The following is a 15,178-nucleotide window of genomic DNA, read 5'->3' as shown; positions in this document are numbered from 1 at the left end:
GTCTTGAGTCCACCACGCTGGCCAAGTGCGGGTCGGGTACTTTGCATGCCCTCAATAAATGTAAGTATTAAACAAATTTTAGGCATGCAAGGTTTCCTCACGATGTTTTCCTTCGCCGTTGGAGCATATGATAATTATTTCTAATACACACATAACTTCGAAAAGTTATTGGTGTGTTGCCTCGGGTTCGAACCTGCGACCACTTGCGTGGGAGGAGTCAACTTATACCACTCGGCTATCACTGCTTTTAAAGGTACATTACCAGAATTTTATAATTCATCACAAATCGAGTAGTAAATAAATAGATTCATTACACATCGATAACTCGCGTGTATATAGGTGAACGTTGACGCAAACATCACCAAATTTGGTCAAGCCGACTTGCGACACCGCACATGAGTAAATGCTATTACAAAAATACATACGGCGCGTAGTATTTATATTACATACTAAATTTTACGTGATAATCTATATACTAATATTATAAAGCTGAAGAGTTTGTTTGAACGCGCTAATCTCTTTTTGATTTGAAAAAATATTTCACTGTTAGATAGGCTATTTGTCGAGGAAGGCTATAGATAGGCTATATATCATTGCTACGACCAAAAGGAGCAGAATACCAGTAAAAAATGTTACAAAAACCGGAAAAAAAATTACCCATTCTCTTATGTGACGCAAGCAAAGTTGCGCGGGTCACCTAGTTCGTTTATATAGTGTTTACCCGACTGCGCAACACAAAGGAGCACTATGTCTTTAAGTATGTCTATCTAAGTATAACCAAGTCATAATTTGAGTAAAGTTACTCTGTTTCGTGGTTAGAAGTGTACGAATAAATGAAGTCCCGGGTTCGATTTCTGGGGCCTTATTATAATCTATCTATCGTATGGTTAGTGGTCAACCTAGTGTCAAAGTTGTTCAAGTCGCACGAAAAATATATTCGATCTCGAGTCTCCAACTATCTTCATGCTAAATTTCATCGGAATCGGTTCAGTCGTTGAACAGTAAAAGGTAACAAACAGAGCCACTTCGCATTTAAAATATTAAGAAGTATAAGAAGTATCTATAATCTAGACATCTAACTACATCTAACTAGTCTAGATCCAAAAGACCTAGAATAAAACTAGGTAAATAATTACGCCTTGACAGAATTCAATGCGGTTTCCGTTTTATTACCAACTTTAGTGAACCAACTTGTTTTGTATCAAGGTTAAGACAGAATGTGACGTATTGCTGCGATATTATTTACTTTATTCACTTATTACTTACTACTACTTACTAGCTGACCCGCGCAACTTCGCTTGCGTCACGTAAGAGAGAATGGGTGAAATTTTTCCCCGTTTTTGTAACATTTTTTACAGGTATTCTGCTCCTATTGGTCGTAGCGTAATGATGCTATAGAAAGCCTATAGCCTTCCTCGATAAATGGGCTATCTAAAACTAAAAGAATTTTTCAAATCGGACCTCTATCGGAAACTCTTCAGCTTCAAAATATTAGTATAGATAAGGCAGTGATAGCCGAGTGGTATAAGTTGTTAACGCAAGGGATTGCAGGTTCGAACCCGAATACGGCATAGACTTTCCCAAGTGATGTGTGTATTAGAAATAGTTATCACTTGTTCTAACGGTGATAGAAAACATCGTGATGCAACCTTGCATGCCTTAGAGTTCTTTAGAACATTTCTTGAAGGTGTGCAACGTCCCAATTGGCCTGTGTGGTAGAGTCAAGGCCTAACCCCTGCCTCATTACGGGGAGTAGACCCTTGCCCAGCAGTGGGTCATTAATGAGTTAAATTTTTTTTATCATACGGTTGTAGACCATGAATTCTCAAAGTTTTTGGACTGAACCCGTTTAGACAAAATCAATTCAGCAAGGGAAGTTTGTAAGGATTGTACCAAGTGGCGTTCTGTGGTCTCTGCTTACTTCTATGTGATTAAGGCGTGATTTTATGTATATATGTATAAAATATACAATTATTTTACACATAAATCAATATTTATGATCCATCAATATCTACTTTATACGATGAATGAGTGTTAAAAATAAAACAAGTTAGTAGTCGTATAATGGCAGGTTTATTAACAAAGAATTCGGTATTTCCCTAGAGGAAAAGACACAGATTATTATAAGCTAGATTTTTGAAATAGTGACCAATGTGGGATTGGATTTTAGATGAACCAAAATATATTAGGTCGGGGAAAGTCTTTTTGCATTATAGTATGTATGAACTTGAAATAAAATCTATTTGGCTTCAAGAATCACAAATGAGTACACGGTTCATTAGGTTTCTTTCAGTGAGCTCGTGAGGTACCCAAATATCGAGTTTTTTTGTGTAGAGAAAAGATTTTATTACATTTTCATACGTACTATAATGCGAAAAGACTTTTTCTCCGACCTAATAATTGTGCATGGTAGTACAATGTTTCATCAATTTTCAAATCATCGTGTAAATTTTTTTGATCAAATTGTTTAAGTTTCACCTATGTACAAATCTATGTGAGAGAAGAAAATAAAAGATTTTAGAGTATAATTATTATATTACTTTCAATTTTGGTCGAAAGGTTATCCAAAATTGGAAGTATCAGTTACAAGGATATATTCTGTTGGATTTGTCTGAATATCGAATTCCTTTCTTATTCTAAAAAGAGAGACGGGTCTAGCAGCGTTTAAAAATAGTGGAATACTCGGTCGCTTCATATTAATATTTCTTCTCTATAACAAAAATACAACCTGATTTACATAGAGTTCTTTACGCAATAGAATAAAATATTAACAATTTTCTTATATGTACACCAATATTTATAAACTTTATCTTTTGTTCCAGATCAATCCGGGCCCCACGTACAGACCCTGGCGCACACCGAATATGAACCGACAAATTACCCCTCAGGCGACTCCAATTCCAATCCTATTCCTTCTCAAACGACCATACAGCATCACCACCATAACCCAGACAACTATCAAAGCGAACACCATGACAGGAAACCTGAACAACCCATAACAACCGTGTCAAAAGCTTTAGCGAAATCAGAAGACGACTTCGACGTGAACGAATACTTCGCAAGATTGCAAGGCTCTCGATATGTCAGCGCTCCTTTGCATAGCCATACAGACCCGAATGCTAATTTAGCGGAAACAGAAGAAAATTTAGAAGAAATTAACTTGAACGATGATAAAATACCTGAGGTTCAGCAGAGTTTGACGGCAGATATTGCGCAGAATTTCTCTCAGTTGCCTAATGTTCTGCCTCAGGTGGCCAACGCGGTCTTTAGCTCGTTCTCAAACATGTGGAATATGAAAAGCCGAGAACAGACACCTGATGACAGACATACATACCCTAGCAACCAACAGGTTTTAGATAACCAGTATAACTTGAACCAAGGTGGTAACCAGTATCAAGGGAATCAGGGGTCCACGTTGCATGGTTTCCAAGATGTGCCGTTTGAAAGTCAAGCTAGGTCGGAGCCGTTTCATGGTCAGAGTATAACGATGATGAGTGAGGAAGTGAAGGAAGTGGCTCCGCCGCCGAAGGAACCTCCGATTTGTGGTGAGTTGGTTTTTATAAATTTTCTGTATTTTTAGAGTTCCATACTACAAGAATTTATTACTGAGACTCCGCAGTTTATCAGTGTAAACTCACCGGTCGGTAAACGATCTGCGGGGTGAGCTAACCTTAGCGCGGTAATTTCATAGATGGGTGACCGCAAATTGGAATTGGGCTGAAATTTGTCATGCAGGTAGATGTTGTTACGCATCGGCTAAGAAATAATTTTGATCACGTAGATGTTATGACGTAGGCATCGGCTAAGAAAGGATTTTGATTTATTCTATCACCAAGGGGATAAAATAGGGGATGAAAGTCTGTAAGACAATTCTGTTGTAAGTCACAAACCACGTGGACGAAGTCGCGGGTAAAAGCTAGTAAGATAACTTTGCAAGCAATTAATGATTTGAGTTTCTTGTAAAGCAGGCTTAAATTATTTTTTTATCTTTCAAGCTTTTATATTTAAACTTTTATTGTTGTGTTTTAATTTAATGGCACGTAATTTAGCGGTTCAGCAAAGGTTTAAGGTTCGGTTCTCACAAAGATAACAATCTTTGTGTGATTCACGTTTAAGTATGAACTTGTAATGATGTCATATTTACCTCTGTTTGAGCGATAGTGACTGCTGGTTGTTAGGTCTTAGGTTCGATTCCCACGTTTCCGAGTAGCCAGTTGCGCTCACCGGTCGGTAAACGATCTGTAGGTTGAGCAAACCTTGGCAAGGTTATTTCATAGATGGGTGACCGCATAGTGATATTTGAACTGGGCGCCTCCGTGCTTCGGAGGACACGTAAAAAATCGGTCCCGGTTGTTTTCAATTACGCAAGCGAAGTCCCAGGGCTCAGTTAGTCATAGAATATTTTCTCAATAGTCACCTAAGGTCGTAGTTATAGTGGAGAAAGAGTAAGGAAGGCTGACCCCTCCACCATATGGGACGAATAGCCAGGAAGAAAGAGTAGGAGAGAATCGCCCGGAGTATGGTACCGTGCCCGATGTATGGCAACAGACTCGCCTATTTTAACTGCACGTTAGGCGCAGTGGTTTAAGCGGTCACCTCGCCGCAACAACCGTAGCGCCGCGTGTGGTGGGTTCGAATCCTACCCGGGACAAATCTTTGTGTGATGAGCACGAGTATTTGTTCTGAGCCTGGTTGTCAATTTATCTATATAAGTATATATTTAGAAGTATATAAGTATGTTTATCAGTTATTTGGTTACCATAGTACAAGCTCTGTTTAGTTTGGAATCAAATGACCGTGTGTGAGTTGTCCATTAATATTTATTTTATTTATTACATGGGACTAACATTGTTAATAGCGTAACCTGTGTTTTAGACACCTCTGCCTACACCTTCGAGTATAACAGCGATAATAGGTACTAACCCGAAAATCGAACTTGCTACCTCTAGTTATATCTTCACGTTTCATAAGCGTCGTTCTCACGGTTCAGACCGTGACCTTAGCTAAGGTCAATGTGAAATAAGGTGTTATATAATACATATTATTATATGTGCGTGTGTTAATATATCACGCACTGTTTTAAATAATATATAGGTATGTTTGGATTGTAAAAAATCTCGTCTTCACCAAACTAGTAATATAATTTTTTTTTGTTTAATAAAGACAACTCCCGCACTAAGAATTGCTCTTGTGTCGCGGGGACTTTTACAAACATACAAACAATGAACCCAAAGTGCAACCAGACACGAGACAGTTATTTGTGAATCGCACAAATGTTCCGTGCGGGAATCGAACCCACTACCTCCCGACACAATGATCCCGACTAGACCAATATTTATGATATTTTTGCTTTTGTATATTTTTGTTTAGTCTGAAAATAGGACGTAGCTCAATTTTTGTACCCCCAGATGAAAATATTACCGGGAGAATTGTTCAAAATCCTTCCTAACGGATGCCTACGTCATAACATCTACTTGCATGTCTCTGGCCAATCCGTCCAGTGCTGTTGGCTGTGCGTTGATAGATATGTCAGTCAGTCACCTTTGAATTATATATATATTTAGACTAGCTGACCCGCGCAACTTCGCTTGCGTCCAATAAGAGAGAATGGGTGAAATTTTTCCCCGTTTTTGTAACATTAATTACTGCTACTCTGCTCCTTTTGGTCGTAGCGTGATGATATATGGCCTATAACCTTCCTCGATAAATGGACTATCTAACACTTAAAGAATTTTTCAAATCGGACCAGTAGTTCCTGAGATTAGCGCGTTCAAACAAACAAACAAACAAACAAACTCTTCAGCTTTATAATATTAGTATAGATTTGGATGATTGAGATAGTAACATTAAGATTTATAACCCGGTAAAAATGTATCAAAATCCTATCAGTAGTTTTAACGTTATTGAGTAACAAACGTCTACGCAAAACACTCAAACTTTCACAGTTATAATATAAGTATTATTAATGTACATATTAGTTAGTTTATTAGTACCATGAATATAGAGTTTCACTGGTACAAGGAACTGTACAAGGCAGTATTTATAACGTGTCATACTTAATTGTGGCTTAGAAGATGTTGTTAGTGTGTGTCCATTGGTACGGAAATATCGTGACGTATGGATCTTCTACTTTAGCACAATTCTGTATAGTCTGCACTATCGAGTATTGAGAGTTTGACATTTAAAATGTACTGCCAAAATAGTTCTTACGGAGCCCGGTAGAGGCGTTAAACAAATTTTCGGGTAAAATTTGTCGATAGCTAGCCGGTTGTCCGTAGTGGATCATAGTAGTAGAAAATTAAGTTAGGAGAGCATCTGATAATGCTTTTTCGTTAATGTTATTTGCGTAAATGAGGGAGTTTCTTTATGGCAGATTACTAAACATAAATATCTAATAGATATATGAATTTTCCAAATAATAATTAGCCGTCACCACTAGACCCCGAATAAACTGTTCGTTAACTTGAAAATACATCTATACTAATATTATAAAGCTGAAGAGTTTGTTTGTTTGAACGCGCTAATCTCGGGAACTACTGGTCCGATTCTAAAAATTCTTTCAGTGTTAGATAGCCCGTTTATCGAGGAAGGCTATAGGCTATATTATTATATCATCACGCTACGACCAATAGGAGCAGAGTACCAGTGAAAAATGATACAAAAACGGGGAAAATTTTGACCCGTTCTCTCTTATGTGACGCAAGCGAAGTTGCGCGGGTCAGCTAGTTAAATATATTGTTGTACGTACAGACATAAATGAAACCTGGAATGCTTTAAAATATCAAGTTGTAACGAAGTATTTTTATATAAATAAAATTAACACAATTTTAGACAAAAAAAGAGTTGAAGTACATTGTTAACAAACTTATCAAAAAATCTATTTTATCCTAAACTAAATACCCTAATATAAAAAGACCATCTACTAATGCCGTCACGTATAATGGAGACGCGCACAGCAAGTTATCTATTACTAATATAATTGGCGTTGCAGACAGCTGGGCGCGGGCTACAAACTTGCTTCACTACACGCCACCAAGAAAAACATATTTTCTTTACTATAGACTCCATACTCTTTGCTAAAGCGATTTTAAATCTATCGGGAAAAATATGTACAACTAGCTTTTACCCGCGTCTTTGTACGGCACCTGAATTTTCCCATGGGAATTCATCATTTTCAAAAAAGTAGCCTATGTTGTCTCTCTTCCAAATTTCATGTAGATTGGTTCAGTAGTTTAGGTGTGATTGAATAACAGACAGACAGAGTTTCTTTCGTATTTATTATATTATATTAGTAATTAGTATGGATCATAGTTCTGTACGACTTAAGGCCTAGCCCCCTCCCTTATTCGGGTGGTGACTTTTGGTTAGCAATGGGTCAGTAATGGGTTAAAAAAAGCGGGCCAAGTGCGAGTTGGACTCCCGCCCAAAAGGTTGCATAACAGTTATATTTATAAATGCCCATAATTATTGCTATGATCAATACCGTAAGCAAAGATCAAGAGCAAAAATACATTACATACGGTTCATGAGATACAGCCTGATGAAAGACAGACAGATAGCGAAGTCTTTCGGTTTATAGTATCTCCATGCTAAATTCTATCTATCGTATGGTTAGTGGTCAACCTAGTGTCATAGTTGTTCTGACTGTTATCTTAGTAGACAACAACCGGGACCGACTTTTTACGTGCCCTCCGAAGCACGGAGACGCTGATTTCAAATAACACTATGCGGTCACCCATCTATAGAATGACCGCGCCAACGGTTGCTTAGCCCACAGATCAAATACCGACCGGTGAGCACAACTGGCTGTGAGCACCTCAGCCTAAATTCCAGACCTGTTTACAATATTAGTTAGCATTGTTATCGCGTGTTCGTCTCCCAAGTACTTCCATCAATTAAAATGTAGACAGATTTTCCTCGTTATATATCTACTATAAACTGGATTATTCCAGTTATTAGCCATCTAATTGGTTCCTAGTTAAACCTGTATGACAAGAGATAGTTTCCTGACTTGTAGTACATATAATTACTCTGTTTGAAACGCTTTTACTACCTATTAGTCATGTTTAATCTAAATTCATTATTATTGGAGAGTACGGGTCTCCATCCGGAACGAATAGTCTATTTAAATGTTACATGAGTTTACATATTTTAGAGGACGCAATTATATTTTTGGAACATGTGGGGTGTTCAATAGAAGCTTAACTTGAAGTTTTTGGGGTCGCCACTTTTGTCCCCCGGCCGCCATCTTGGAATGGGTAGAAACACTTTTTTCGCTATATCTCGGAAGCTATGCGTCGCCGACACATGTCCATGGAACATTGCCTTCTATTGTCCTGGCTTATTACGATACTAGCGGTCCGGTTCAGCTACGCCCGGTTAAAACACTTATTTAAAAAAATTCTTTTACTACTTTTGCACATATACATTCCTCTTGAATCACCCCATCTATGAAAATAAAACTGCATCAAAATGCGTAGTTCTAAAGATGTAAACATACATACAGACATAGAGACAGACGCGGGAAGCGACTTTGCTTTATACTATGTAGTAATTAAACATCAACTTAAACTAAATCTCTTTTGTTCCAGGTCCATCAAACTTCAGACTAACGACTAAGAAGAAATACGCCCAAATACCAGGTCTTTCAACCGGAGAATCACAGCCGATCGCATTTAACCCTGTTACTCAGAACATACCATCTTATTTCATTCCTAATACAGAACATGAACGAAAAGAAACAAAAACTACTGAAGAGAAAAGTACAGAAAATTATAATATATTTAGTCCTATAGGAAACCAGACAATGTTTGATAAACCTTCAGATAGTAAACAAATTGAAGAATCGAATACAGTGATTGCCCCACCTCCGACCTTTTCTTTGCAACGAAAAGAAGGTTCTGGAAAGACGGTGTTACCTCCTTCTGTGGCTAGAAGAATAGGTTCCAATCATCCGGTTATTAAACAACAAGTACTACAGACACCGATGACTGATAATATATTTGTGCCAACGTTTGATCAAGGTGTGCCGTCTGATGCGCCACAAATGTTTGCCCCTGATGTGAATCTTGCATATAATGCTAAGGGCCAAGATGTTGGGTTTAATTTGCCACCAAGTGCTTCTAAGTCTTTTGGAACCTCTGAAGAGACACAGTCTATGATATTTACTCCTGAATATTCTTCATCAAGTTCTAATGTGTTTGCACCACCGCCAACGTCTATTTATCATCCAGGTCCACCCCCAACTATTGCAAATGTTGGGCCGACTCCACCTACTGGCCCAAATGTTGGACCAACTCCACCAACAAGCACAAATGTTGGACCAAACATTTTCACCCCTTCTACAAATGTTTCCATAGGACCGACTCCACCAACAAGCGCAAATGTTGGACCAAACATTTTCACCCCGCCTTCTAATATTGCAACAGGACCAAGTCAAGCAAGTGTAGCCAATGTTGGACCAAGTATATTTACTCCTTCAGATGTTACTACAAGAATAAGTCAACCAAACATCGCCAATATTGGACCAAGTATTTTTACACCGCCTTCTAATATAACAGGACCAACTCAAGCTAGTACCGCAAATATTTTCAATCCACCTGCAAATGTACTTTCAGGACCAACTCCACCAACTAACGCCAGCGTTGGCCCAAGTATTTTCACTCCAGTGAACGTTGAACTAACTCAAGCCACTGCTACAAATGTTGGTCCGAGTATTTTCACTCCACCTACAAATATTAGTGCACCACAACCGAGTGCCGCCAATATTGGCCCAAATATATTCACTCCGCCGTCAAATATAGCTTCAGGAACAAGCCAAACGGCTGCCTCAAGTGTAGGTCCAAGTATTTTCACTCCAGGAAATGTATCTACTGAACCAAATCAACAAACTATGGCCAGTATTACTCCAAATATATTCACACCTGCAAGCGAACCAACTCAAGCATCTGTCGCCAATGTTGGACCAAACATATTTACACCACCAAGTGGACCAACTCAAGCAAACATCGCAATTGTTGGACCAAATATATTCATTCCTCCAACTGAACTTTCTCAAGCTTCAATCGCCAATGTTGGGCCTAACATATTTACTCCTGGAACTGTACCAGCACAACCAACTATCGCTAATGTTGGGCCCAACATATTTACTCCTGCAACTGAACCAATTCAAGCATCAATCGCCAATGTTGGGCCAAACATATTTACTCCTGCAACTGGACCAACCCAAGCAAACATCGCCAATGTTGGACCAAACATATTTACTCCTCCAAGCGAACCAACTCAAGCAAACATCACCAATGTTGGGCCAAACATTTTCACACCTGCAAACGTACCATCAGCACCAATAACAAATATTGGCCCCACGCAAACTACAGCATCATTATTCACACCACCAGCTCTTTCGAACCTTCAAGATATTGAACCTTCGAAGCCATTACCACAACCACCAAAATCATCCGGGACCAACTTCCGTATGACGAAAAAACGGCCACAGTACTACTCCGGACCAATCGAAGGTTTCGGTTCAATAAGTAATAACATCAAACCGGTTATACCTTCAGTGGAATCTGGTACTTTCCAAGGAGCACTTTTCACCCCTGAACAACATATTGAAGAAACGGTAACGAAAACGCCATTTGATATAAGTCAGACTGATTCAAAACCTTTTGATATAACCAGTCCTATAACACAGGCTTTTCAAAACCCAGCTCAAGATTACAACTACAGTACGGCTTTTGATCTAAGCCGACCGACTACTGAAAATTATGAACAAAAAGAAGAAATAAAACCTTCAGGTTTTGGTATTATTGGTTCATTAAAATCTAAATTAAGTAGCATTGATATCAATAAGATTCAAAATAGCGTGACGACTTTCTTCGATCCGGGTTATAATCAAGCGAAGAAAGAAGACGCAGTGCCACAGGAAAATCAACCTTATACACAATATCAGACGCAAAGTAATTTTGAAATTTTTGTACCTAATGTTGAACAAAACCAGGCGTATGGATATAACTATCAAGATACGAATTATAATCAAGTTTCTTCAGATTATCCTAATCAATATAATTATCAACAAAGTACTGCATACGCTAATTATGACTATCAAAATTACGCAACTAATGTCTTTACCGATCAGTCGCAAATTTCAAATGAACAAGAAAACAATAATTTATATTCCCAAGAAGTTTTTGATAAACCTACTCAAAATATAACATCTAAAGAAGCAGAAACTACTGAAAATACTGCGAAAGTACCTAAAATACCGAGTCAAATTGAAGATTTACAGAATCCACAACCAGTCCCAACTACTATAGGAACGACTTCAATCAAAGATCAATTTGAAAACAATACTAATACTCAAATTACACCGACTGTTTTTGATGACAAAAAACCTGAAATAAATCTACCAAGTGAACCAATAAAAAGTGATATTTTTAAACAAGAAATATCAAAATTAGATCCTCAACAATCTATCAATCAACCACAAATTACAGAATTTACCGGATTTAGTACTTCAATTGCTGAAACAACACCGGCTTTTTTACCTAAGGCCGATTCTAAGCAAATGTTTGATACAAGCGATTCGATTGGATTTTATTCGGGAAATCTGTTTGAAACGCAATCAGTTACTCTGCCTGAGAAAGAAGGCTTTTCATCAAATGTGCCTATATTTTCTAAAGATATCGGTAAAGAAATAAAGCAAGCGGTAAAAGATACAGATACAAAGAAAGATAATTTACTAGAATCTTTGACTAAAGGAGACGTTCCTATACTTGGTGTATCGTCAGTACCATTATTTGGACTATCAACTATAATAGCTGATAAAGAAGATAATGATTTAAATATACCTTTATACGAAAGAACGAAAAGTATTGAAAAGTTAGATACTAAAGCCAGTATGAGTTTCTTTGAAAACATCGGTCCTATAGACCAAGTGGCTAAAACGGGTATAAATTTAAACCCAGGTATAAGTTTTTTTGACAGACCGCAAGAGTCAAAAGACGGTCAAATTCAAAGTATTTTTGCGAGTGATAAAACCGATTGTGATACGGCAAATGTCGATGTAACGATAGCTAGAAAAGTGAGTTTAATTGATAATATTGGTGCTACTGGACCTAAAACTATAGTATTAGATAGTGAAATCGAAAAAGAAATTGAAAGTTTGGAAGAAGATGTTTCCGAATTGAATATTTGTGAGACTTGTCGAGAGGTTAACAAAGTAGATGATAAAGAAGACATAGAAGACCTTACAACACAGTTAATTGAGAATATAACATCGCCTATACAACTAGCGAACCCAGTAGAAGTCCCTTTAACCGTCGATGACAACACAGAACGAGTGGAATTCGATGTGAATCAATTTGTTGAAATTTCACATATTACGGAAGAAACGATTGAAACTATTCAAGTGCAGTCAGCAACAGAGCTTTTAGAAGACGATGATATTAAATTAAAGAACTACGGATGGTCTACGGGAGAAAATTATGCTACGAATCCTATCAAACATCATGAGTATGATTATAAAGTTGATCCGAATACTATAGGATTCTTTGGAGACAGTCTTTACAGTGAAAATGTACCGGCGAATGCAAGTGATGAGCTGAAAGCTGAATTTAAACATCAAGACTTACTTCCTAGGCAGATGAGTATACCATCAGCTCCACCAGCTGAAGAAGACTCCAAATCTGATGAAGCAGGGGTCCTAGATGTCCATTCTATTGAACAAGACGCGAAGGAAGACTTTCCAATTTACGAAGAGTTTGTCATAGAACCTTCTGAAACTGATGACGATAAAATAGAGTATAAAGAACGAGAGAAGTCAGAAGAGAGTGAGTTAGACTCTTTCACTAATAGAGTAGAGAAATTCAAGAAAATGGAAGAAGTAGAAGTTCCGAAGTATTTTGAATTGCCGAGTCAACAGATTACTATGGCTTCTTACTTTGATACGGGGAATTTTGCAGCTGACACTCACTATAGGAATACGATGAATTCTCCCAGTCGTATTAGTATACCTCCAGGGTTTGAAGAAGAGTTTAAGAAAAGAATGGCTTTGGCCAAAGCTAAAGAAAACAGTAGAAATGTCCCTGATACTTCCACTCAGACGCAATCGACTGTCTCAATAACTTACAGTTCTGGACAAAACACTTTTAGCACAGCGCATAGTATAATGCCAGTAGGATTTAACGTCGAAGATAATGTTACAAAATTGGTTGAAGAGAGCGGTGATAAGTCACCTAAAATGTCTTCAGCTTTTGCGCCGAATCGACCCAAAGTGACGGAAGAATTTGGCTTAGATGATGATAATATGAAGACTAGTATTGGGTTTAAACCATCAGTTATTCCACCGCTTTTTGATACAAAGGAAATTATACAAACGTCTGAAATATTTGGTACGGGAGTTAATATGCCAGAAATAGCGTCCGAATTTGGTCTACCATCAAAAATGCCAGCTGCACCATCTATTTTCGGAGCTACAGGGATGACACAAGATTCCAATGTATTTGGCCCTCCAGGAATCATAATGTTAGAGCCTTCAAATATCTACAAGGACGATAAGAAACTAGAATCAGCAATTTTTGGCTCTAGAGACATGAAAATGACAGAAACAATTAACGTTTTTGACTCTCCAGATATCAAATTGCAAGATCCTTTAAGCTTATTTCCCAAACAAGATGTTAAATTGCCCGAACCGTCTATATTTAGTGAGGCTAAATTGCCACCGATACCGAACGTTTTTGACAATGATCCTGTTGAAAAACCAATCGATTTATTTGCTAGAAAAGCATCATTACCAGAATCTTCAAAAGTCATTGGAGCTGAAGTGAAACCACCGCCTTTTTCTAGTATTTTTGGCGCTGATACTACCAAAATGCAAGATCCGGCTAATTTATACGGCACTAAAGAAATTCAACTACCTGAAGCAACGAAAATGTTTGATGCAGGAGTTAAACCACCTCTAGTTTCTAATATTTTTGGTTCCAAAACGCAAGAATCTGCAAATGTTTTTGCTACAAAAGATGACAAAGAACCATCAATGTTTGGTTCTATTGTGACACCAGACAATGCAAATATAAGTTTCCAAACACGAGAATTAACAAGTCAAACTAAGGACTCCATGGCAGAAGCATCTACACTATTCGGAGCTGCAAAACCAGACATTGGTTCTCAACAAACTAAAATGGCTGACACAGCATCTATATTTGGACCTAAAGAAACCAAACCATCACAATCCACTGAAAAACCTATCCCACCTGACCCCAAACTCCCAGATCCTTTAAATTTCTTCGCTGATTCCACACCCGCGCCTGCTGAAAACTTCAGCCGTCTAGCCAGTTATTTCAACACCCCCCCAAAAACGGAACAAGCGAAATCTTTTTTTGAGTTAAGCCAAAGTCAAAACCACTACAGACATCCTATTAATGAAGAATACCGCGATTTGATTAAAGATTTAACATCGGTGCAAAATTTTGCGGTACCTACAGACCAGACGATACGGCATGTGAATTATTTCACCGTGGAATATGATGTGGTTTCTCCAGAATTTAACAAAGGCGATAGTTCTAAAGATGTATTAGTTGAGACAGATAAAGATTTAGATTCTTTAAACAATTGTCGTTTTTGCACGAGTCTTATTTATGGTAAACGGTATAAGGTTAGGGCAGCCATGAATGATAATAGTCCGGCAGGGAACAGTGTACCGGCGATGGAGAACAATGGAAATAATACGAGAAATTCTGTGACTGTGAATTTCGATGGAATCGCCATTAGTGAGGAGACTAACCAAGGCGTCGCTGCTATGACTGAGGTGTGTTACTTTTGTTTCTATTTATTACTATAAATCTAAGGTAACAGGGTTAAATATGGTCATGGTATGGTCATATCATTATGGTATGTGGCCATATTTTTCGGCTACCTTACCTACCTTTCGGGCCTTACCTTACCTTATATTATATATTATTATCAAGTATTTATACTATTATATGCGGTATACTTTTATTCATATTATGTTCTCTTTGAAACAGTATTATTTTAAAAATATTTTTGACGAATACTTATACGTGAAATTTGACGTGACAAAATCTATCTTTATAAATTAATGAGAACTAATAAATATCCATCTTTTAAATTAAACTTTATTGTACATTTTTCAACCCATAGCCTAGTTATATGTATTTTT

General features: G+C 37.7%; 1 protein-coding gene across 1 annotated transcript in view; it reads left to right on the top strand.

Annotated features, from left to right (window-relative positions):
- PAPLA1 (Phosphatidic Acid Phospholipase A1) overlaps nucleotides 1–15,178 on the top strand; it is a 108,733-nt gene that overhangs the window by 73,572 nt on the left and 19,983 nt on the right. Inside the window, exons 2-3 of the mRNA XM_076133645.1 lie at nucleotides 2,823–3,545; nucleotides 8,592–14,806. Coding sequence (XP_075989760.1) covers nucleotides 2,823–3,545; nucleotides 8,592–14,806 — 6,938 coding nt within the window. The remainder of the gene's footprint in view (nucleotides 1–2,822; nucleotides 3,546–8,591; nucleotides 14,807–15,178) is intronic.

This window comes from Anticarsia gemmatalis, chromosome 30, assembly GCF_050436995.1.
Source record: "Anticarsia gemmatalis isolate Benzon Research Colony breed Stoneville strain chromosome 30, ilAntGemm2 primary, whole genome shotgun sequence".
NCBI classification, from domain to species: Eukaryota; Metazoa; Arthropoda; class Insecta; order Lepidoptera; family Erebidae; genus Anticarsia; species Anticarsia gemmatalis.
This window is presented reverse-complemented; position numbering and strand designations above follow the sequence as displayed.